We start from the raw sequence: 25,008 nt of genomic DNA, 5'->3' as shown, positions 1-25,008 counted from the left end.
TGTTTCATTGGCATTGCTGCAAACGTCCTCTGCTACGACACCCGGAAGTGCGAATAACACATCCAGTAACCGCTGTCCCGATTGGCTCGTTTGTAATAGCGTCTGACCTACCGTGACCCAGCCAATGTTGTTCAATTTCGTTCGACGAGCGACGTAACGTACTGCAAGCTGCAGGCTAGGCTGTACTGTAGCTATCAGATCAGCTCCAACTTCTACATTTTCCAGAATTTTGGTGCAAATCAGTTAACAATGTCGTTATCAGGGGTAAGCCATTAATCTAAGTATTTGCCAAGTCCATTTTCTTGTTCAAATTGACGGTAGATTTCTGTTGATACTTCCATGAACATGATGAACCTAGCCTGGCCTGTCCTGTCGACTGTGTTATACTAACCGTTAGTAGTGTATAGAACGGTCTAGATCTAACCTGGATCAGACAAGCTCATTGTAATTGTAATGTAGAAATAGGTCTAACGTTAACGGTAGACAGAAAGTCAAGATCCGTCTATACTGAAGAGAAGGAGTCTTTTTTGGCCTTTATTTCTATTGACGTTATCACTCCTCAGCTCAGCTAGCTCCGTACACATGTCATAGCCTCCTAGGAGAGGATCCGTGAAGCCAGACGCAGTCTCCGCGGAGCATATCACCGACGACCAGATACAGACCGATCTTTTCTATTTAGGCCCTAGATGCTAGATGTCTATATTGTAATCACTGTAAAGTGTAACTTGTAAACTACCTAGTCTTACCCGCGGCTGTAACGTTAGGCCTAGGCCTACTAAAACTCAGTAAAAGCCGGCGGTACTCCTGAGTCCTGTATAGTAAGTCTATATGGTCAGTATGGAGTGGTGTGGACGGTCAAGTGGTATTGCATGCTAATAATGTCTACGTTTATGTGTGTTACCAGTTGGTTCTCTCTACTCTAACGAACGCGTGAGACTAGACCCCTACATCGGTATGCGCAGTGGCTTTGCATTCTTCTGTGGGAATTTGAGGATCCATGTCAAAATGTTAATTTACTGAAAAACCTGATAATAAACAAGATCAACGGCAAAACAATGATACCGTACCGGTACTAGATTAAAATGCACATTGAAAAAGCATTGATCACATGCAAAAGAGTAAAAGATGGCAGCTTGATTTCAACGTTAATAAATGTAAGATTCTTCATATCGGAAAAAATAACCCAAGGGAAAACTACAGAATGAATGGTGTAGAGTTGGAAGCAACCAAGCAGGAAAAGGACCTTGGCGTTATAATAGATGAAGAATTCAATTTTCATCAACATGTCTCAGCAGCTGTCCAAAAGGCAAATCAAACACTCGGGATTATACACAGGACCTTCTCACAAATGACGACGGAAATACTTCCCATTTTGTTCGTATCATTGGTTCGACCTCATTTGGAGTATGGCAACATTTTATGGCATTTGAGATATAAAATGGACTCTGACAAAGTTGAAAGAGTGCAGAGAAGAGCCACTCGTATGGTTCCTGAACTCCAATGTTTGTCATATGAACAACGCCTAGAAAAACTCAACCTGCACTCATTATACTACAGGAGACGAAGAGGTGATATGATTACTGTTTATAAGTTGCTCAATGGAAAGTTGGGGATTTCTGGTGACATGTTCTTCGAACCAGCCATTCACTCATCAACAAGAGGTCATAAATACAAGCTCTTCACCAAACGTTCAAGATTAGAACTGCAAAGTACATTTTTCAGCCAGAGAGTAGTTGCCGACTGGAACAGATTGCCGCCTAGTGTTGTTGAAGCTTCCTCGATTAATAATTTAAAAGATTTATTAGATAGACATTGGAGGGGGGGAAAATTCAAAACCTCTGCTCCTCAACGCACATAAAGCAACAAAGTTGAAGATAACTCGGAATGTTGAGACCGGAATACTACAGGACTAGTCCTCTACTTCCGTATCAGATGTGATGGTGATGCATTTCACATGCACACGTATTCCATTTCACATGCACACGTATTCCTGCGTCTTCTTCTCGGGAGGAAGCAGCGTGTTTGTGTTAATGGTGCTGTTTCATATTGGGATGATGTCATTAGTGGTATTCCCCAGGGAAGTGTCCTTGGTCCTATGTTGTTTGTTATGTATATTAATGACCTTCCCGAGCAGGTAACTTCCAGTAGTATTTATATGTTTGCTGATGACACAAAAATTTTTAAACATGTTACTTCCAATAGCGATGCTGTGTTTCTACAAAAAGATCTTGATTGTCTTATTTCCTGGTCGAACAAGTGGCTCCTTAGGTTTCACAAAAAAAAATGTTGTGTTCTTACGGTTGGCAACCAAGATAATATGTATGATTACACTACGAATATTGGAAACACTGTACGTTATCTTTCACACGTGGATTCGTGCAAGGACCTAGGAGTAACGGTTGATTCTAAACTTAAGTTTGAACAACATTTTCAGGAACAAATAAACAAAGCTAATAAAATTATGAATTTAATAAGATGCACATTTGTTTATCTAAATAAAGATAATTTTTTATTGTTATACAAAGCTTTGGTAAGACCTCATTTAGAATACGCCCATGCGGTATGGAGTCCTTATTTGAAAAAACATGTAGTCATTTTTGAAAATGTCCAAAGGAGGGCCACAAAATTAGTATCTGAAATAAGATCTCTAGAACAAAGATTGAGGCACCTCGGACTTTCAACTCTAGCATACCGCAGGGCGAGAGGTGACATGATTGAAGCTTTTAAATTATTTCATAAATATGATCAGGAAGTAGTGCCTGACTTGGGTTTAATAAAAAAATGCACAAGAGGACATAGTAAAAAATTATATATTTTTCGATCACAAACCACTACCGGTACAAGAAAAAAAATTCATTTTACATGCGTACCAGGAAACCATGGAATAGTTTACCTAGAAATTTAATAGATGCACCCAGTGTCTTCAGTTTTGAAATTGGTTTGGATAAATTCTGGGACAATGAACCCATAAAATTTAAGTTTGACGCCACGCCACCTGGTCACGACTCAGCTCATCTTAAGGACTGAACCTGGATCTGAATACAGAGGCTCACCCTGCGTTCAGAATCTTCCATAGGTATCCATAGGTAGGTGTTGTCAATGGAGCTGGAGGGTAGGGACTTTAGGGTGTTTTCAAAAGTATGGCGCAACTGAGTGTGTCAAAATTAACCCACACGTTTGAAGCAACTTGGAGCGTGTATAGAAATCACATTTTTAATGAGCACTTGTGAATTAAGAGTATTTTCTTTACATGTGAGTTAAGTTTCCTGAAGGCAAATTGTGAGATAGATGCATTTATTAATATTATGCAAAAACATTAGGGTGTTGATGTGATGTGTTTCTACTCATCGACCACCTAGTATAGTTTGGGTGACGTGACCCGCACCTCGTCATAGTTAATGTTTGTGCATCATATACACTTGTATGTAGTATATTTGAATCACATTTCGTCACTGAAATTCTATGAAGTCCCACTCACATGATACAGGAAAAATGCTGATTCTAATGGAATCACAATTAGTTCACTGATCGATATCGAAAATTTGCAGCTATAGTCAAATACGAACAATGCGGAAAAGTTGTGCGCTAAGGAAGGGGCCCGCAACTCGTCACCCGCGCTCCCATAGACAAAGCATGTAAAAGAAGTTTCCAGGTGACCGTGATGCTCCCATAGACATTATACACGTATTATGCGTGAGGGTGACCGTGATGATACAAAAAGTTTATAACAGTGGTTAACACGTATTCGTAATGTAAATTTCAGATTGGTTGTGGTAGCCCTGCCAAGTTTCAAGTGTACTGAACACAGTCCCGGGCATAAATTTTTGTTTAGTGTGCTTGTAAAAATTTTAAGCGGGGTGACGGTATTCCGGCCCCCGACGAGGTATGGGCACCTCACTACACTTAGATCGACCACCCTCGCGCAATGGCATTCTCGTGTACAAAATGAAAAGTACGCATGGGACGGGGGCAGTATGCTGGAACATTCGAACATGAATACAAATCAAGAGAAATTAGGGGGATACAGCCTGACACAACCTCGGGAAACAGGAGGAAAAAAGAATTGAAGAAAATCTTAATTATTAGGTCTAATACACGTAATTAACACGTGTTAACATGTATTCAAATTTATGAAATTCTTCCGTCGAGATGTTTTCATTGCAACTGATTGACAAATTGCCCTACATCGACGTAAATAAGCACTGAATTGATCAGTGTTTCAGTAGTAGCCATGCTAAAAAATCATGGGCGTACATACTCGAGCAGGATTCGAACCTACGACCTCCTCAGGAGGTCGTAGGTTCGAATCCTGCTCGAGTATGTACGCCCATGATTTTTTAGCATGGCTACTACTGAAACACTGATCAATTCAGTGCTTATTTACGTCGATGTAGGGCAATTTGTCAATCAGTTGCAATGTTAACATGTATTTGCCCATTTACTGGATTAAAATGCTTTTCAATGGGAAAATGGGCGGTCGATAAAAATGATGAGCTTGCGCCGGTGCACAGTAAAAAATGTCACTTATGTTTTGCGCCGAGAATTCTGCATAGTACGGTATGAGTCAATAATCTGAGCCCGGGATATGAATCTGCGGTATTTTCTGCGTGGAGTGAAATGAAATTAAGGTGAAACTGAAAAAGTCAAAAAAGATGTGTCAAGTTTCTTCACGAAAGTGCTGGAAAGTTGCTGAAATGAAATATAAAGTGCATTGCATTACTAAACAGCCATTGTCTTTGGGCTTCTGTGTGGTTGACTTTGTGGGTTTTGGGGGGGGGGGATAAGTGAAAAAAAGGTGGGTTCAAAACTTTGCTTGTCCAATTCGGGCAAGCATTTGTTCTCATTGCTCAAAAACACCTGCTCTGATTTGATTTTCAATAGCCATGCCAGCCCTGGGCAGTCGGGCAAGTGCTTATGTAGCACCCTGGTATGCATGTACAGGTTGCAACTACATATAACAGGAACAGACATTTAAAGGGCAATTCCATGAGATTGGTGTCATGAGGTGAAAAAATAAATTGTTACGTTGAAACTTGCCACCTATTTTATTTTGTTCAGTATACGTCTGGGCATGTGGAACAGCCATTTTTTACACTGATATACCTCCAGAATGGCAGATATTACACTTTAAAGTCAAATTACATTTTCATTGAGAATTACATTGGAAATGTACTTGAATAATTAAGTTGAATCCATAGAATATAAAAGAATGGTATGTAATTGATTTGTTGATTTTTATGATGTATTGGGTATCAGTTACTAGTTGTCAGTGAGGAAAAAATGATCCGTATCCCCATGAATTGGTAGAATGCATACTGCCAAACTGCTAAAACTAATGTAACGTGAGTAACGAAAATACTCAAATAGTTTCATATCTTAATATTCCCTTGGATTTAAAAAGTGCCAATGGAAATTCTCTTCATACTGCCTCTACCTAATATGAAAAATGGTGAAAGAGTTGTGTACATGCAGTTGTATTATAATGAGAGAGATTCAAAAATTGTAACGTGAGTAACAATGTAACGTGAGTAACAAGGGTGTAACGTGAGTAACGACAAAAAAATCACGAAATACAAAATATATATTTCTACACCAATGACAGCAAAATTTTTTTTGTGTGACTTGAGTAAGCTGAGGGAGCATAAAGAGAGTATGGTCTTGTAAATAACCTTACATGACCTTGCTTGAATTGGTTGTTATCTAATAGGCTAAACACAATTGCTATCCAAAGAAAATCTTGATTGGCAAACTAAACAAACCAGATGTGGCTAATAATCATGGAAATTACATATTTTTTTGATAAGTTCTAAGCCTTACATTATATCGTTTCAGATATCAGCTATGAATAACTTTAAATCCCTTTTAGAGCCAACTTGATTTTTTTTTTTAATGCTTAAGGTTGTAATTTGTACAATTTGGGGAATTGGTTAGTGGAGCAATCATAAGACAAATGGGAATTAATGTTGCATCTCGATGCAATTTACAAATGAATTGTAAGCGTAATAGATTAACAAAAATCTGTTATATCTGATGTAACTTTGAGCAAGAGTTGGCATTGTCTCTTTTTACAATGCCATTTTTTAATTTTTTTTTGAGTGGGGGGGGGGGGGGTTAACAATAATCATTTTCTGGCAGCTGGTAAATACACATACAATTTTGTACATGTGTGTCTAAGACATTTACAAGAATTGTCAGTGTTACAGCTTTTTATACATTATTCTCTGGGATTATCAACCCCAAATAATGACAATTGCTTAACTACAATAACCTACTCAAAGTTAGAATTCACCATTACCAGAAGATACAAGAATATTTTTGGGTTAAGAGGTAGATCAGTTAAGACTGTACATAGCAGGGCTGCCAAACTAGAGTGAGAATTTGGAGTGAAGTGTGAGTAAGCAAGCGACTAATCGAAGTGACAGTGGTGGGGAGGGGGTTGGGGATGGTGTGGAAGGGGGTTGTCTCCCCTCCCCCCCCCCCCTTTTCACTGGAGTGAACTTCATCAATTTTGCATTTTAACTGGTGGATTTGGTGCATACTGTTAAAGATTTCAACACATGCCATAGAGAAGATTTGCCTGTGGGAAAATCTCGAAAGTTTGGGCATGGGCATAATTGCATGTTCGGATAATCAGGAATTTTAGGGACATTACTTTTTTTTTCTTTTTACATGCTGTTTTGGGGGTTAAGTGTGAGAATTCTTTTATCAGAGATAGTTGATATTTGATGAATTGCGTGAGTCTCATGCTAATTGCACGAGAGTTGGCAGCCCTGACATAGAGAGGAAAGTCCACACTGGTAACAGTAGCTGGATGAAATTTGTAGACATATGTACTGTACATATTTCTAAAGTAGTTTACAATTTATGAAATCAAGTGTTCCACTCATGATTAAAACTACTTACATTTAAGTTCCTGTGAAAGGGAATAGAAGGATAATATTTTAATTCACTGCATGAACTAGTATCTACTACTTTATATTTTCTTGCATTCGGTTTATAGTGGTTACTCGGATTCTGATAAAAGTAAAGTATGTGGAATATATGACCGTATGATAGTGGGAAAAGTATGAAAGAGTGCCAATATTGTTTTATTTTAGGGACAAAATACCTGTAGAGGTTAGATATATCAAAAGTATTTAGTTTCCAGCTAATTCTCGTGGTCAGTTATGTGGTAGTGATTATGAGCTAATATGTAACGTGAGTAACGTGTAACGTGAGTAACGACGATTTTGCTATCGCTGTCAAATATTTCCAATGCTCTCAAAATTTTGACCCCCTATATTTGAGTACCCCAACATGAGTTATATAAATCATACAACAGTTGTTTGAAATACTGCCCAGTATGAGGACACTTTTTGAATAAAGGCATGTTGGCTTTTTATGTCGTCCCAAAAAATGTAACGTGAGTAACGAAAGTATTTTGTCTGTATTTCCGGTATGGATGTGGTTAGTAAAATTCTATTGATATTGCATGGTAGACTAAGGACTTGTGCATCTATTGTACAACAGAGAGTATGTCAAACCTTCCAGTATAAAAAATATGACAATTACAATATGCAGAGACGCCTAAAAAGTGTAACGTGAGTAACGTGGAATTGCCCATAAACACCTGGGACTACAGTGGGTGACATTCATATTTAAGACACACATATACATGTAACTATGGTGTGAATAAGCTGAAATCGATATAACTAGATAATTGTAGGGGAAAATGACTTTCCTTTAAGTACATTGTGTACAATAGTGTGATATTTCCAGTCCCAATGATTTCAATTCACTGGAAGTTAATTGTGTGAGTGATGTACAATTACATTATTGCTTCGCATTCTAATTAATTCAAATTTACATTAAAATCCACTACCAACTCCATGGGTAGCTGCAATGCAATTACACAAGACAGATCTACACATAATTCATCTTCATTACTGTCTATGTTATGTGGATATTTTGGCTTTTCGCTGAGAGGCAATTACCCATTACCCTGCACACATGCACACACACACACACACACACACACCCAGCCACATTGTACAAGTAAGTCACCCATATTGTGCTTGTCTCATGTTGTCAGATTGTTATTTGTGTACAATGTAGTTATTACTGATTCCACCATCATATCAATAAACAGCATGGGAACGATGCTAAAAGAGGAAATTGATCAACTACGGTAATCTTTTCTCTCTTTTCTTAATGATATCATTTCTCCCTCATACCCAGAGCTCATCAAATGTGGAAAACTTCTCTCCCCAAACCATTCGTCAGATCAGCAAAGAGATCAAGGATTTGACTTGTAGTCCACCTGAGGGCATCAAGGTTTACCCCAGTGAAGAAGACATCACTGATATACATGCGTGTATTGAGGGTCCAGGTATCTCTTTCTATCATAGTGCAAGACAAAAACACTATTAATTCTTTCAGATTTTTTTTTTTTGTTCTTAATCCCAGATCACAGCTTGGCTTTACTTTTTAGACCACATGCAATAAGTTTCCAAAGGACATATATTGAGTGCTTGTTTGCATTTTACGCATTTTACTGTCTTATTAAAAAGTGTTGATTTTCAATTGCCAGTCATTTTTGGGGTGCTGCACCAAGGAAAGAACTTTGATTACACCAAGGAGGTTTTATACATATGGAGTTCCAACTGGCTGTAATTATTTAAACAGTTGCAGATTTCTATTGATGTACAAAAGAATTCCACAGGTGCACTTGTGCCTTTGATGATCGACGTTCGACGCCGTCGTCTTGCAGAGCAATCTGAAGTTTCATTTTGAACGTTATCATAATGTTTGTTGACCATATTTTGCTTATTTATTTATCAAATGAAATGAAATTTCACTTAATGATAAAGCATGTAAAACAGAAGTCAATTCCATCCAGAAATTTGCGCAAAAGTGTAAATCAGAGCTGTATCATGTAAAAATGTTTAAAACTGTACCATCCTGGAAAGCTGGTTTTATCACTTTTCCGCTTAATTTCCACAAATGAAACTAATATGGAATAATTTTCAAGTATAATTCTTTATTGATAGATAGTGCCCGGATATGCCCAGTTGAGTAATTTTCATCTTTATTTCAGCATTTTTTACTCAATTTCTATTTGCGCATCCTCATGTCTGTACCACCTGAAGATGGGATAGCGAAAAGTAATTACCATCACAAAGACATATCTCCCTTTGAAAGTGGCTGGTGATTATGCAATGAGACACAAGTCAATTGTCTTTGTATCTGCGTGGCAGATCCTGTTTGGCACATGCTTCAAATATATTTGAGCAATGGCTTCGAACATGGGATCAAAGAGAATAACATTGTTGTTACTCCATCTCTTGAACCTCCTTGATTACACATTGGCCCGAATTCACGATGGCGGTACAAATAAAACCATGGTTTAAACCATGGACAAAAACCATGGAGGGCCAAGTGTCACACGGAATATTTCGTTACTAAATATGTCATTTCGTTGACAAAATGACCGTTTCGTTAACGAAATTATCATATTGTGGACGAAATGTTCATTTAGTTACAAAATGTTGTCATTTCTTTGCAAGATGATAATTTCATCGATGAAATGACTGATTTCGTAACGAAATATTCCATGCAACACTTGGCACTCCATGGTTTTTGTCCATGGTTTAAACCATGGTTTCATTTGTACCACCTTCGTGAATTCGGGCCAATATGTCCGAGTGTTCAGTGCAGCTGCAGAAAGGGAAAGAGAATTGATGTAAAAGTTGATATTTGCACAGTGTGTACAGTATGTCATTTTTCGCGCTCAGCTGTGTGAGATGAATTTTGCATGTTTTTAACTCCACGGAATTAGGACACCCATTCCTGGAACGTATGGCATGTAAAAATATTTGTGTGCTTTTATTTTCGTGCTAGCTTCTGGTTGCGTGAAATGTGCAAAAAATTTGCTTACCGTGAAATTTCCACCTTTACAGCTGTAGTATCATGATGCACAAAAATGTCATTATTTTAACTGGAATCTCTGTACAACCAAGCTCATTACAAAGGAATCGTTTTGCTATAGGTTTACATGCTGAGGAAAATGCAGGACTGACGCTATCATCTTGGTTCAATCAGCAAACTCTTAAAACTTGGTTCACTACACAAAAATGTACAAATTGTGTATAGATAGACAAACGTCTATGACTGTCTAATCTGTGAACCTGCTACCTAATGTACAGTGTACTAGTAAACATTTCTTTTAATTCTGGCCTGGATACAAAGCAGATAGGCTCCTCGGGTCTTACATGTACAAAGTTGAGATGACAAGGGGCAAAAGCAGTCCATATCTGTATACTTCATCTCAGCAATATGTGTTTGGCCTGATGATTTGATAATTAAAGTTGTTCAAGTTATTATTGGATTTTTTTTTCTTTGTCAGTTGTGAATAACTACAGACTGTCAACCTTGCCTATTAAAAGTGAATCAGTAGGTGGGTCTTCATCAGCTCGAGCTTGAAGAAAAGCCCGCTATTTCTAATCCAAAGAATTAGCCTGATCAGAAAATAGCCCGCCAATTTTGCAATGAAGACCGAAATAGCGCTCTATTCCGATCGGAAAATAAACCACCGAAATCTTGGACTTATTTGCAGAATAGCCAGCTAATTTGCAAAATAGCGTGCTAATCTTCACGTGTCTTCATCAGCTTGAGCTTAAACATTGGCTCTGCATGCGTTGCGCACCACGCAGGAACGTACTAGGCAGTTGGGCTGGAGTGTGTTCGCACCGGTACCATTCATTTAAGTGCGTGTGCGCCAGCATCGAGCCTATAAACCCGACCGTGCCTGAAGCTGGAGCTGGTAAAGACGTGATTGCACATTTCAGCTGACTTTGGGCGTATTTCTCTGATCCCCCATAAATGCGCTATTCTTCAAGCTTGAGCTGATGAAGACCCACCTTATTAGGACTGAAGAAATATCTCAGACTAAGAGAAAATTTGACTTGGATCAAAAGAATATAAAGAGGACTTGTAAGGACCTTTGGCTTAGGCAATTATTCACTTATAATGCGAGGTCAACTTAAAGGACAAGTTCACCTTCATAAACATAAGGAGTGAGAGAATGCAGCAATATTAGTACAACACATCAATGAAAGTTTGAGGAAAATTGGACAATCGATGCAAAAGTTATGAATTTAAAAAAATTTTGTGTTGGAACTGCTGAATGAGGAGACTACTACAGCTTGTGAGTCATATGTGTACAACAGTGTAAAGAAAATATAAAGAAAATTCAACATATTTTCACTTTTTTTGCATAATAAAAAAGTATTTGACTTGCCTCTTTCCAAAGGCAGGGGGAATAATATTACCCATAACATATGTCGGTAACGAGTCAAGGGAATGTGTACTTTTTCAAAAGATGAAATTTTGTGAAATTCTCTTTATATTTTCCTCATATTGTTGTACGCATGTGACATCTAAAGTTATCCATACACTGCAGTAGTCTTCTCATCCAGCAGTTACTGCACAAAAACTTCAAAAATTCATAACTTTTGAACGGATTGTCCGATTTTCCTCAAACTTTCAATGATGTGTCTACTAATATTGCTACATTCTCTCAATCCTTATGTTTATGAAGGTGAACTTGTCCTTTAAGCAAGATTGACTGTACATAGTTTAAATTTCTTGGAAGGAGAGTTGACTGAATATTCAGCCATATTGTTATTAAATGTGTATTTACTTCATGCAGCTGGAACACCCTATGCAGCAGGACAGTTCCGGGTAAAGCTCGTTCTTGGCAAAGATTTTCCTAAGGCACCTCCCAAAGGGTTCTTTCTTACCAAAGTGTTCCATCCCAACGTAGCAAGCAATGGTGAGATCTGTGTCAACACCCTGAAGCGGGACTGGAAAGCAGACCTTGGAATCAAGCATCTTTTGTTGGTATATAACATCAATCTCTTCCTCCTCCTGGCCATTATGGACTGATACCTTTCAAACAATTTCTAGATAAAGAGTGTACATTGTATATTAATGAAAAACTAAATGCCTTGGTAGAAGGAGTAAGGATATGCAATATTAGTATTTTGTTTTATTCATTTACAAAATTTACCAAGGAAGGTTCAAGTAAATGGAGGTTGTGATTTTAGGTATATAGGTTCTGTAGTATGTTTTGTGGAAAAAAACGGAAAAAAACAAAGGTTGAAAAACAAGGAAATTAATAAAACAATGGAATACATAAGAAATTAACTTCGATACCAGATTTTTTTTCAAGTACATTTGTTAGGAATGCTACAAGGAATAATGTCACCAAAAATTAGGATGCCATTAGCTTTATTTTCTGAATTAGAGCAAAATTTATGATTTCACGCATATTAATATGAAATATAAAAAATTAAAAATTGAATTTTTTCTTTTATAGTTTGGTAGATTACGCAACAAGTAATGTGTGTGCCAATTTTCAGTGCGATTGCGCGATTGACGGCCGAGATCGCGGGGGGATGGAATCAACCCTCCCACCGGCCATAGAACAGGCCAAAAAGCCCGGCTTGGTTTAGTAATAGAGTTGAAGCTGCCCCTTCCCAAGTTTCCAATGTTCTTAGGTATTTAAGAGTCTGCAAGAATGCATGGAAGGTGGACTTGTGATACTCAGGTGAACGTGAGACCCCGGGTCTCTTGTTTTTGTTTTTGTTCTTGTTTTGTTTTTTGCCTGTGCAGGGCTTGCATTATCGGAACAGAAAGTATAGATAGTTATCGCATCAGTCGAGCTACAGGCAGTGTAATCGCATGCATGAACTATAAGAAGTGGTTGGGAAGTGAACTATACATACAGTAAACCTCGCCTAGGTCAACATCTCATAAGTCGGCAACTCGCGTAAGTCGACACAATAAAAAAGTCCTGATTTTTGCCTTTGTTATTCCTTGAAAATTTCCTCGTCTTAGTCGACATTTATAAGTGGACAACTCGCATAGGTAGACATGATTTTCAGTGCCAACTGAGCTGAAATACGTGTTAATTCCCTCGTCTAAGTTGACACAATTTTTGGCTCAAATTGTTATCGCCATTTTCTGAAAAAAAAAAAATGTTTTCCCGCTCTGATTCGCTGTATTGCTACTCGCTAATTCGCTAGTGTATGGCACGATACTGTTTGTGCCATGCATCCGTTGTTTTGCAATGAGGTTCGATCGTTATTCTTTAAACACACAAATTTGTACATCTAGGTCATAGTAGATATTTATTATCCTAACATGAAATAGGCCTTTCCATTAATCCAAATACTGTATACGCCGTTATTTTCGCGTACAGATATTTTCGCGAATGACGAGGCGATAGACATTTTCGCGAGATGTTGTTTTCGCGAATCGACGCCGACGCTTACGTTAATGCTCTATTAACAAAGCGCATGGCGACAATTTCGCATGTTGTTAAAATCGCGATCCAACTGCATTTCGCTAAATTAGCGAAAATTAAATCCTCACGAAAATAACAGCGTATACAGTACATGTATTCTAACGTGAATCATTTCGTAGCGAGATTCGAAACCTGTGCCCATTTTTAGAAACTTCGCGTTTAATTAAATGCAACTAAAAAAATCAAATGCAGATGCATCACATCACACGCATCTTTGCATTTAAACGCAAGTGTGTTGCTGAAAAGACTTGCGTTTGATAATCAGAATCAGACACAAGAAAATTTAAAGTTTAAACGCAACTCTAAAAATCAAATGTAAGTCCATTAAATCACGTGCAACGCTGCAAGAATTGTGTTTGATAATCATACAAAACTATAAAATTGTACAAAGCTAAAACTCAACTGCATTTAAACGCAACTCTAAAAATCAAATGCAAGTTCAGCACAGTTAATCAAGCACAGTTAATGCTGTATTCATACGCAAGAGCATTGCAGAAAAGACTTGATTTTTTTTGGTACGAAACTAGAAACTGCGTCTAAACATTAAACGCACCTCTACAAATCAATGCAAGTGCGTTATTTTTTTTTTAAAATTTGTACGCAAAATTAAAATATCAAACGGAACTATCACCGTGACCGAACATAGTAGCGGGGAAAGACATCGCAACATTTACATGGTTCAAAATACCGAAATGCAAGCAGCTTCACGAAATATCAATGAAAAAATGGTAACAAATAATTGTTACAGTTCGCTACGCCAAAGGTTTGAATCTCAGTCCAAAGTTTATTTGTCTGACAATGGAATGATGTTTATTTTTACGAAGGTTAGTTAATCGGAAAATAAAATGTCATTTTCAGATTAACAAACTTTCCTTTTTTTCAGACGGTTCCGCGCCGTGCATAGCAGTACTGTTGCGAATCACAGCCCGAGAACAATTCTTTTTCAGAGTATGGCAATAGAAATTTAAGCAAAACAAATACAGTGGACTCCCGTTATAACGAAGTCCTCGGGACCAGGAGTTTTCTTTCTTTATATCAAAATTCCATTATAACCAAACAAATGATACAAATACATAAAGCGGATGACTTTACAGCCTGAACTTTTACTTCGCTCTAACAGGAATTTTGTTATAACCGTGTTCATTATAATGGGAGTGCACTGTATTGCGACTTAGGGAAGGAAAATCATACATATTTCAACTCAGTCGGCACTGAAACATCATGTCAATAGAATCGTATGAAATCACGCATGTATTTTCAGCAACGTGATTGAATTGCAACCGCAAAGTTGCATGCAATTGGGGAATTTGCGTTTGATTTTTATGCCTCCGCCACGTCCGTCCGTCTGTCCGTACGTCCGTCCGCATTCGTTTATGCGATAACTTGAGTAATATTGACTGGAATTTTACCAAAGTTGGTCCAAGTATAAAGTATGATGGGGCAATTGATTAGATTTTGGGTGAAATCGGCCAAAGGTCAAGGTCAAATCAGGAAATTGTATTTGTTTACAGGATAACTCAAGACTGGATCGAGCAAATTTCACCAAACTTTGTCCGAGGATGATGTATGATGGGACAATTACTTGATTAGTTTTTTAGAGAAATCGGACAGAGGTCAAAGGTCAAAGATCAAGGTCAAATCCTAGAATTTATCTGTTTACGTGATAACTCAAAACTGGATGAAGCAGCTTTCACCAAACTTGGTCCAAGGATGATGTATGATGGGGCAATTAGTTGAGTAGATTTTAGTGACATTGGCGAGAGGTCAAAAGGTCAAGGTCAAATGCTAAAAATGTTGCTATTTCCCCCATATCTATGCAATGCCCAAAGGTATTTTCTTGAAACTTAGTGTAGACATGTTCTACTGCATAAAGATTCTCCAGAGAGAGTTTCATGTCATATGGTCAAAGGTCAAATGGTCAAAGGCTAAATACAGTCAAACTCGGATACCTCGAATTCGTCGGGACTGAAGAAAATGGTTCGAGGTACGCGAATTTCGAGGTACGCGTACGTCGAATTTTCTTCGACGTATCCGATGTTTATCGATGTTCGACGTTTATCGATGTACAACATGGTGTCTGTTACAGTGCCTGCTGATTATTTGCATGCTTGTCAACTGGAATTGAATAAACTTTTATATGAATGAATTGAGTGAAAATTGGAAATGAAATCAAGATTTCAGAAATCAAGATTTTGGTGGCCCGATCGCGCCACCAAAAAAAAAAAAAAAAAAAGAAAAGTCAGATGTTTGCCTTTACTTTTGAAAATGAACAGCGGTAACAATCGGCTCCGTAAGATGCTAAAATAAATGTCAGAGGTTTGCGTTTAATTGTGGAAATGAATGACGGTAATATTCGACTCGGTATGATACTAAAATAGATGTCGGATGTTTGCTCATACTTTTGGAAATGAAAAATGATAAGACTCAGCTCCGTATGGTGCTAAAACTAATGTCAGATATTTGATTTTGCGTTCGGAAATGAATAAGGATAACATTCGGCTCCGGAAGACGCTGAAATAAATGTCGAATTTTTGCTATGACGTTTGGAAATGAAAAACAATAACATTAAACTCCGTACGATGGTTAAATAAATGTCGGATGTTTCCTTATACTTTCGAAAGGAAATAGCAATATTATTCGGCTCCGGAAGATGCCAAAATAGATGTCAGATGATCGTTTTTATGTTCGGAAGTGAATAGCAGTAATATTCTGCTCCATCATGTCCATACGATGCTGAAATAACTGTCTGATGTTTGCTTTTAAATTTCGAAATGAATATCAGTAACATTCAGCTGCGTTTAATGGTAAAATTAATGTTTGATGTTTGCTTTGACGTTCGGAAAAGAGTAACAATAATATTCAACTCCTTACGATGATAAAATAAATGCTGGATGTTTGCTTTGACGTTCGAAAGTAAATTGCAATAACATTTAGCTCCGGAAGATGCTAAAATAAATGCCGGATGTGCTTTTACGTTCGAAAGTAAATGTCAATGACATTCAGCTCCGGAAGATGCTAAAATACATGTCGAATGATTGCTTTTACGTTTGGCATGTTTGGAAGTGAATAGCAGTAACATTCTGCCCCATACGATGATAAAAAAAATATTGGATATTTGCTACGGTACATTTCGAAATAAATATCAGTAACATTCAGCTATACGCTTGATGGTCCAAAATGTCTGATGTCTGCCTTGACGTTCAAAAATGAAAAACAGTAACATTCGGCTCCGTGCGATGATAAAATAATTGTCAGATGATTCATTTCACTGTCGGAAGTGGACAGCAGTAACATTCGGCTCCATTCGATAATGAAATAAATGTCGGATGTTTGAAATGAATAACAGTAATATTCTGCTCCGTACGATGCAAAAATAAATAACAGATTGTTGCTTTAACATTTGGAAATGATTAATGGCATTAATCCGCTCAGTTACATGCTAAAACAAATAGCGGATGTTTGCTTTCACGTTTGGAAATGGATTAGGATAGCATTAAACTCCGTATGATTCTAAAATGAATGTCGGTTGTTTGCTTTTACATTTAAAAATGAATAACGGTAAATTTCGGCTTTTTACAATGATAAAACAAATGTCGGATGCTAACAAATGTCAGCAAATGCTCCCATTTTCTCATTTCAAACGTAAGTTTTGACCTCCTAAATATATAGGCATCAACTTTTATAATAATCTCTACGCCTATTTGTCAAATCTTAAAACACAGAGTAAGATGATTGAATTTTCTATTCATTTGTTTTAGACATGGGCATCTGTATCACTTCAGTAATGCTTAATATCAATTTTTCTATGTTTAGTATGACCGATTTAGTTTTTCTGTTTTTTTTTTTTTGTGTGTGTCACCAGATTTTACTTTCGACCACCAGAAAATAAAAATCAATGATATTGGTGGCCCGATAAAAGTTAGTGCGGAGCCCTGTGTATTCTATTCTTCATTGTGATCGGCCTATACTTCCAGATTTTCATAATCGCATTGCTGGAAGAAAAAAAAAAAGTTTCAGTGCTTGCGTTCTCGGGGAAGAATAAATGAAACAAACTTCGTGAAAGGCAAAAAATCTTCAAAAAGATTGATGTTTTGACAGTGGAGCGTGATTAATGGCAAAAACGTAAGCAGGTGCTCCCGACGGTTGAGAAATCTACGCGCACGGTATGACTATCTCGATCAAAAATCAAAACACAGTGGTTAAAGAAAAGCAGATGATGGGGCAGCGCGTAGTGCTTTCGTAAGCACTCCATTGGCACGGGTGCTATGTGCATACCATGTACGAGTGTTGGTAGGTGTTGGGGATTTTTCTTGTCAGCTGTGTACCGGGTATTTCTTTGGGCGCGCGATTATCAGATTACAATCGAGTGTGAAAACATTTGTGACATGTCTTCGCGGTCCACGCGCGCTTAATCGGAGATGCTGAGTGATGCTTGCAATTTCGATTCGAGCAACATGCTGGGAAAAACAATAAGTTAATTAAGATCGGGACATTAGATTTCCCTTCGAGGTAACCGAACTTCGAGTTATCTTTTTCGAGCTACGCGAATTTTAATACACGGAAACTCCATAGGAACAATCGGGACTTTCATGTTGCCCCCGAGGTAAGTGATATTCGGCTTATCCGACGTCGAGGTATCCGAGTTTGACTGTAGGTGAAAATGTTACAATTTCACTTTTCTTGCAAATGGTTCAGTGTACACTGTATTTTTATGGAACTTGGTACATACGCTTATACTGACTGGCAGGGATTATCTAGGGAACTTAGGGGTCACGGGTCAATAGTCAGGGGGTCAAAGGTCAAGGTCAACTCCTCAAAGTTTTACCATTTCCCTCATATACTATATAGTATTTTATGCAATGCTTGCATTATTAGTTTTAAAACTTAATATATACATGTATTACCTAATGGAGATTTGCTGGGAAATTTCCAGCCAAAAGGTCAAAGGTTAAGGGTCAAAGGCCAGGTTTGTAAGATTTGTAAGATTTGTAAGATTTTATTGACTCTATCGACCCCCTCTCGGGGTATGAGAGTACAAACATATTTACAATATATGAATACCAAAAATATAAGTGATAATGTACATGTACGTGTGAAAATAACAGATATAAATAAATATGTTTACAAAACAAGGCGTAAAGGACGTTTAACTACTCTACCACTACGTGTACAAACATTCACATCTACTTTACTTTCTACAAAAATACTGTCTTTCTTCTTTGGTATTGAAGAGAACTGAAACATAATAATTCTGACAAATTTGGCTAGTTTTTTCAAATGGCAAGCATTAGTTGAATTGAATAATTTGGCCATATGTAATGCACTTGGTCTACTGGCCGTCAAGCTACTTGGTAAATACAATAATCTCTCTTTGTTGAAAAAGGGACAAACAAAAATATAATGAAATTCATCCCCTATATCATCGGCTGAACAAATAGTACAATGCAATTCATCTGTCAGGCTTGCATCAAACCTGCCCTTATTAACGGGTAATCCATTAGATCTACATCTGAATTTACTTAATGTAATATAATCTTTCTTACACAAGACTTGTAAATACTTCTCTAACATCAAATTATCCTTAAACATTCTATAATTTGTACAGATTCTATTTGACCATGTTGCTGCTCTCCACTCTTGAATAAACATATCAAAAAGTCTAACTTTTGAGGTGTGTGAAATCCATGCAGCACTAAATCCACCCCCTTGTGCTAACCACACATTCCCTAGCCCTGCATAATAAAAAATATTTGCGATAGATAGATAGATAGATAGATAGGTTTAAATGCAAAGAAAAAATCTATTTTGTACTGTAATTACACTCTTTCTTCATACCTTGAGAATTACTCATTGCATTAAAGCATAAAAGGATCGGTCAGAAGTCGAGTAAAAACCCTAAATTCCCCAAATATGTGTACCTGCACTCTTGGACAATTATAGCAAACCCAATTCAAGGTGAACATTCAAGATATTTCTGACAAACCTGTCATTTCAATATTTAGCCAGTTATGTGAAACTGTCATCACACATTGTGAAGACATTGTACTATACACCTATTGGGAGAATCATGCATTATGGGGGAGGCATCAGTCACCATAGCGACATTTCTAGTTTCAAATAAAGTTTAAAACGTAAAGCTTCTAGATACGGGCCAAGGTTTCCGATCCCGCTCTCTCAGAATTCTCTAGAGATTGGGCAATTGTGAGGTGTCCTTACCTGAGTATCTGGACAAGATTTTTGCATGAACTAAAATAGCATCGTTGCATGAACTAAAATAGCATCGTTGCTAAGAGACAGTAGGCATGTTTCGACAGCAAATGGAGTGAGAATTGGATTGCGATCCGTATCACAATCCTATTAAATCTTACTCTATTCAGGGGAAATTAATTTCATTTATAAGTCGACAAAATGTCAACTTACGCGTAAGTCGACTTTCGTGTAAGTCAACGTGTTTTGCTCAGTCCCGATTATGTTGACTTAAACGAGGTTGACTGTACTCTTGTAGTTTCTTGTATTCCGACTGGGGCTACAATAGTAGCAATTTTATAGATTGTAAAACATTCATGATTCAACATGCTGTGACATGGAATACCATCATCCCCTGGGTTAGTGTTGTATAGTGCCACCTCCTGTTATTAAGATGTGCACTTGCACACTGCTGTCATAGCTGCAAAACTTTGGCAATGAGCGATAATAAACCTAAGGCCAATTCTTCCCTGTTATGACATGGTACCCACAATTACAATAATGAAACTGACTTTTGTATTAAATACATGTTTATTCCAGAAACATAGTTTTTTACAGTATTTTAGAAAGAGACTGTTTTGATTCACAAACCCGACCCATGAGTAGTTATTTTATTCTGTGGACTTGTAATTCATAGTACAAAACAATTCATTTTTGTCGAGCCCACCGGAGGTGTGGGGAGACTAAGGGATTGCCCGCGGCATCAGTCCGTCCGTCGTCTGTCCGTGATGCTACAAAAACTTGAATAACTCTCTACTGAGGACTTCAATTTCAGTCAAACTTGGAGAGAAGAGTGGTTATGCAAAGTTACACATTTTACCAAACATGAAGGTCACCTCAAGGTCAAAGGTCACAGGCAGGGGTCAATGAACTTCAGGGCCCAATGTTAAGTTTTTACAGCGCGTTTTGATTATGGCTCATAAATTTTGATGTACCATATACAGTTGAACCTCTATTATCCGGCCTCCCTTTATCCGGATATCTCTATTATCCGGACGCAATCTCGCCGTGATTTTTTTTTTTTTATAATTACGGGAAGAAAGGGGGATTCCCAACTCCTTGAGAACTCCTACCCAAACACACATGAATTACATATTACTTCCAATATGATTAACATACATTGCATCAAATTTCCTTCCAAAGCTTACCTTCAGACATTTCAACATCCTGAAACATCCCCAAATGTAACAATGAAAAGGTTGCAATATACACATTACTACATGTGGTACTACAATGGTCTACATCAGTACATGTGTATGTATATGTACATGTATAAAGCATTGAGTCTCCCGTATCCGGCCAAATCCCTTATCCGGATGAGCCCCGGTCCCGACTTGTCCGGATACGAGAGGTTCAACTGTATGTCCATTTGTGACCAAACTTGGATGGTAGATGTCCCTTTGGAAGTTGAATGTCACCACAAGGTCAAAGGTCACAGACAGGGGTCAATGAACATTTAGTGCCCAATGTTAAGTTTTTATGGCATGTTTTGATTATGGCTCATAAATTCTGATCCCTTTGTCTGTTTGTGACCAAACCTGGATGATAGATGTCACTTGGGAAGTTGAAGGAAACTACAAGGTCAAAGCTCAGAGGCGGGGTCAATGAACTTCTGGGAGCTAGAAAAACATTAATTTCTTCTGCGCGAATGGGCGAGACACATTTTGGCAATTGCCTTGTTATATTTTGTTTTGCACACTTACAAACTATGAATTGCGTCACAGTGCCTTACGTCACATCATAATATATAGTGCAACTGCTTTATACATAAATACTGCGCTGCAATAAAAAACTCATGTCTAATTAATTTCTCTTCAAATCATATTCACCCAAAACAACAAATCTGAAAACAAAAACAACTTAATATCAAAATGATCGAACAAGTGGCTAGGTCATGCTTTCTACAGTAATCGAGAGAGAAAAAAATATATAATTAAATTACAGGACGTGTTAATGCAATTATCCTAAAAAGACTGCAGGGGATCAGCCAGCCCCCCCCCCCCACCCACCCCCACAGTTAAGATAGAGTTAAAAGAATTGTTATAGCATTTATCTGTTTTATTTGCATTCAAACTCTTCAACTACTCCCTAGAACAATGAATGTCATGAGGACAATTAGACACAAATAAACATTAGTAGCACACCATATGTATCTACATTACAGTAGATAGTAATGTGTATATTCTTAATTCTCTCCTTTGCAGACCATCAAATGCCTGCTAATCTATCCAAATCCTGAGTCAGCATTGAATGAAGAAGCAGGCAAACTCCTCCTGGAGCAGTATGACACTTACTTTGCCCGAGCTAAGATGATGACAGAGATTCATGCACAACCCCACCGAGCATCCAAAGAGTCACGGGAAAATGAAGACTGCAACCCTTCTACATCAGGGGCTAACTCACATGGACCGGCAGCTAAAAAGCATGCAGGAGAAAAGAAGGTTGCTCTCACAGAGAAGAAGAAAAAAGACAAGAAGCGAACACTAAAGAGATTATGATGCATGCCCCACTCATGGATTTACATATTTAAGAAGAATTTTGTACAGTGTGTGTAAATGAAAAAATACATAGCATATCCTTGCATTGTAAGCACAAAAAATCAATTGAGTGACTTCATGTAGCCAAGAATCCCTACACATTCCCTCCTTGTCTTCTCTACCACCACTGGTGTATCTCCCTATTACCTTTGGACACTGGTGTATCTCCCTATTACCTACCACCACTGGTGTATCTCCCTATTACCTACCACCACTGGTGTATCTCCCTATTACCTTTGGACACTGGTGTATCTCCCTATTACCTACCACCACTGGTGTATCTCCCTATTACCTTTGGACACTGGTGTATCTCCCTATTACCTACCACCACTGGTGTATCTCCCTATTACCTTTGGACACTGGTGTATCTCCCTATTACCTACCACCACTGGTGTATCTCCCTATTACCTTTGGATACTGGTGTATCTCCCTATGACCTTTAGACAGAGAACTTCTTCCTGCCATCAGAATAGGTTTCTTGTGATTGCTGAACTTTTTAACCATATTACATATGGATGGCTAGAATTTTTGATCTTCTTCACGAGTAGTTATATTTGTGAGGGCTTTTGTGACAACCATCAAAAGCCAGTCTGTCAAATTACTGTTGAGTCGGTGGATTCACAGCTTTGTCTTGTGTGTGCACAGCAAGCACAGAGAAGTTAATTGCCAGCCTTGTGTTTACATGTGGCATGATTTTCGTTGTAACCATACTTTGGTTGCACGGGTAAGCTGTGTGGAGTATCAGTATTTACAATTTTTCTCCATGTGATAGTAAGAATATGTAACATATCATTGGAGACAGTGTTGAGTACATGGAATGGAGGATCCCGTTGTTTAATTGTCAAAAGGTATCAACTAACAATGTGTCATTTTACTGCACTTATTTAAAGCCTTATTCCTCACACCCAAACTGTGTCTGCCAGTCACATTTGCTGTAGATAATTAGTGAGTGTGGACATAACACAATGACCAACCATATTGTCGACTGATTGTATAACTTATGTTTTCAAAATGCCATTTTAGCTTACAGGTTATGCTTTATTCTCCGAAACCAGTCTGTTATGTGGTAGAAAGGTGAATGAAAACACTAATAGCTTCTAGCTTTGCCACAACACAAACATGGTTGAATACAGTGACATATTGGCCGTCAAATGGCAGAACACTTCATGCTACTGAGAATATTAGGTTTAAAGTTTTCTATGACCATTGTGATTATTTTCTTGAAAATGCCCCTTGTCTCATGTGATTTATTGTAGTAACCGTTTGTCTACTTCCTAAGTGCTGCCATCACTTGAAAACAAACAAAAAGAATGGACCAATTCCTTTTTCAATAGTACCCTTTTACTTCTAAAAGCATGTGGGTGGTAGGGAAGTTTTGGTTGAAACAGATTTTGCCGCCTTAGTTCGTGCTGCCATGCTACATGCACTCTTGCATATCAGAGTCCTTACATTACTGTATACCCCTCTTAGATTTTAAACTGCTGTCCAAGAAGGCCAATGCATACACCTAGTCCCACAATGAAGGAAGACAGAATGCGTGCAAAATTGGAAACAAACATTTCTTATGCCATAATTTGTACTACGTAGCTTGTAAACACGCTCTTGACCGGCAAAATAATTAATCCCTGTTTATGCTATTTTGCCTACTCATTCACCTGATTTGTGTAAAAGGACTGTGTGTATCATCAGATGAATTGTAATGCCATCATGTAAAGCAAGGAATCTTTTGGGGTAGGTTGCTGGTTCTCAGATAATGGAATGTTTCATGGCACCAAAGTTTTGATAGGAGTTCAATTTTACTCAAACAAGTTCAAATAAGTGCATAAGACCATAACAGACAAACAAAGAAGACTCTAGTTGCTTTACCATCTCATGGCGGATATCTCCCCCAGTTGTCTGACATCTTCTCTGTAGGTCACATGTTCCATGATGTCCAGTTGATATTCCTATGTTCGGCATGACACATTTCTTGCTACAGGGAAACTCTGTTTAAATAATGAGGTCGCTAGGACCACCTATTTTACCTCTTTATAACAGGCACCACGTAAATGTACACATGTACTTCTACTAAACACAAGACCAGCTAAATACAATTGAAAATTGGGGCCAACGAATTCACCTAGTGAAAAGCGGTACCTCATTGTAAGCAAGCTTTCAATGTACAGCCTGTATTATGGTTTCCTTGTACGATGCATTGTAAACCACTGTTTGTGTGAAACCACTAAATGGCATTTGGCATGTATAGGCTACTGCCAAAAGTATTTGTTACATGCAAAGTTAAGATTGGAAGCATAATATACAATTCTGACAGTTTTTAGTTCAGCTGGAAGCTGGGTACAAACTACATGTACATTGTATGCTGACAACTGAAAAAAAAAACAATAATGGAGCAGAAGAGAGATTAGATTGACAAAAAATTGACAGATGTGTTGTTTTTTTTATTATATGTACGGATGTATTTATTATTATTATTATTATTATTATTATTATTATTATTATTATTTGTTTGTTTTTTTTTTTTTTTACTGAACTTTGCAAGCTTTTCTGCATTTGTGTATTTTTCCTTTTTATTTTTCAAAAGACCATACAGTGAAATCCTGTTATAACATTACTTTGCAGTTTGGACATTTTAAAGGAAAACTCAGTTTTATTTTTGAGTGTATATAAAAGAAAGAAAAGGACAGTGGCATTGAATACAACATTATTGGTTGCTTAAGTAATTGGGGGGGGGGGGGGGGGAGGAAGCCAGAGAATGTTGAAGTTTGTCACTTATTTGAGAAAGAGTGAAATCAATCATTGTCAGCTCTACAAATGAGATAACACAATGGTGTCCTCATCTATAAACTGTCTTGGTATCTTCCTTATCTAAATGTACAG

General features: G+C 37.7%; 1 protein-coding gene across 1 annotated transcript; it reads left to right on the top strand.

The window, feature by feature from the left end:
• Positions 1 to 158: 158 nt before the first annotated feature.
• On the top strand, positions 159 to 24,606 carry LOC140232336 (ubiquitin-conjugating enzyme E2 S-like). The gene is made up of 4 exons (XM_072312467.1): positions 159 to 264; positions 8,218 to 8,368; positions 11,690 to 11,880; positions 21,799 to 24,606. The coding sequence occupies exons 1-4, from the start codon at positions 250 to 252 to the stop codon at positions 22,090 to 22,092; spliced, it is 651 nt and encodes a 216-aa protein (XP_072168568.1). The 5' UTR covers positions 159 to 249; the 3' UTR covers positions 22,093 to 24,606.
• Positions 24,607 to 25,008: the final 402 nt, after the last annotated feature.

The sequence above is a fragment of the Diadema setosum genome, chromosome 8 (genome assembly GCF_964275005.1).
Source record: "Diadema setosum chromosome 8, eeDiaSeto1, whole genome shotgun sequence".
NCBI lineage: Eukaryota > Metazoa > Echinodermata > Echinoidea > Diadematoida > Diadematidae > Diadema > Diadema setosum.
The sequence above is the reverse complement of the archived record's forward strand: the minus strand, read 5'-3'. Positions and strand labels throughout refer to the sequence as shown.

Coding starts and splice junctions, on each gene's coding strand:
- LOC140232336 (XM_072312467.1), top strand. Junction 8,369..11,689: donor TGCGTGTATTGAGGGTCCAG/GTATCTCTTTCT, acceptor TACTTCATGCAG/CTGGAACACCCTATGCAGCA. Junction 11,881..21,798: donor GAATCAAGCATCTTTTGTTG/GTATATAACATC, acceptor TCTCCTTTGCAG/ACCATCAAATGCCTGCTAAT.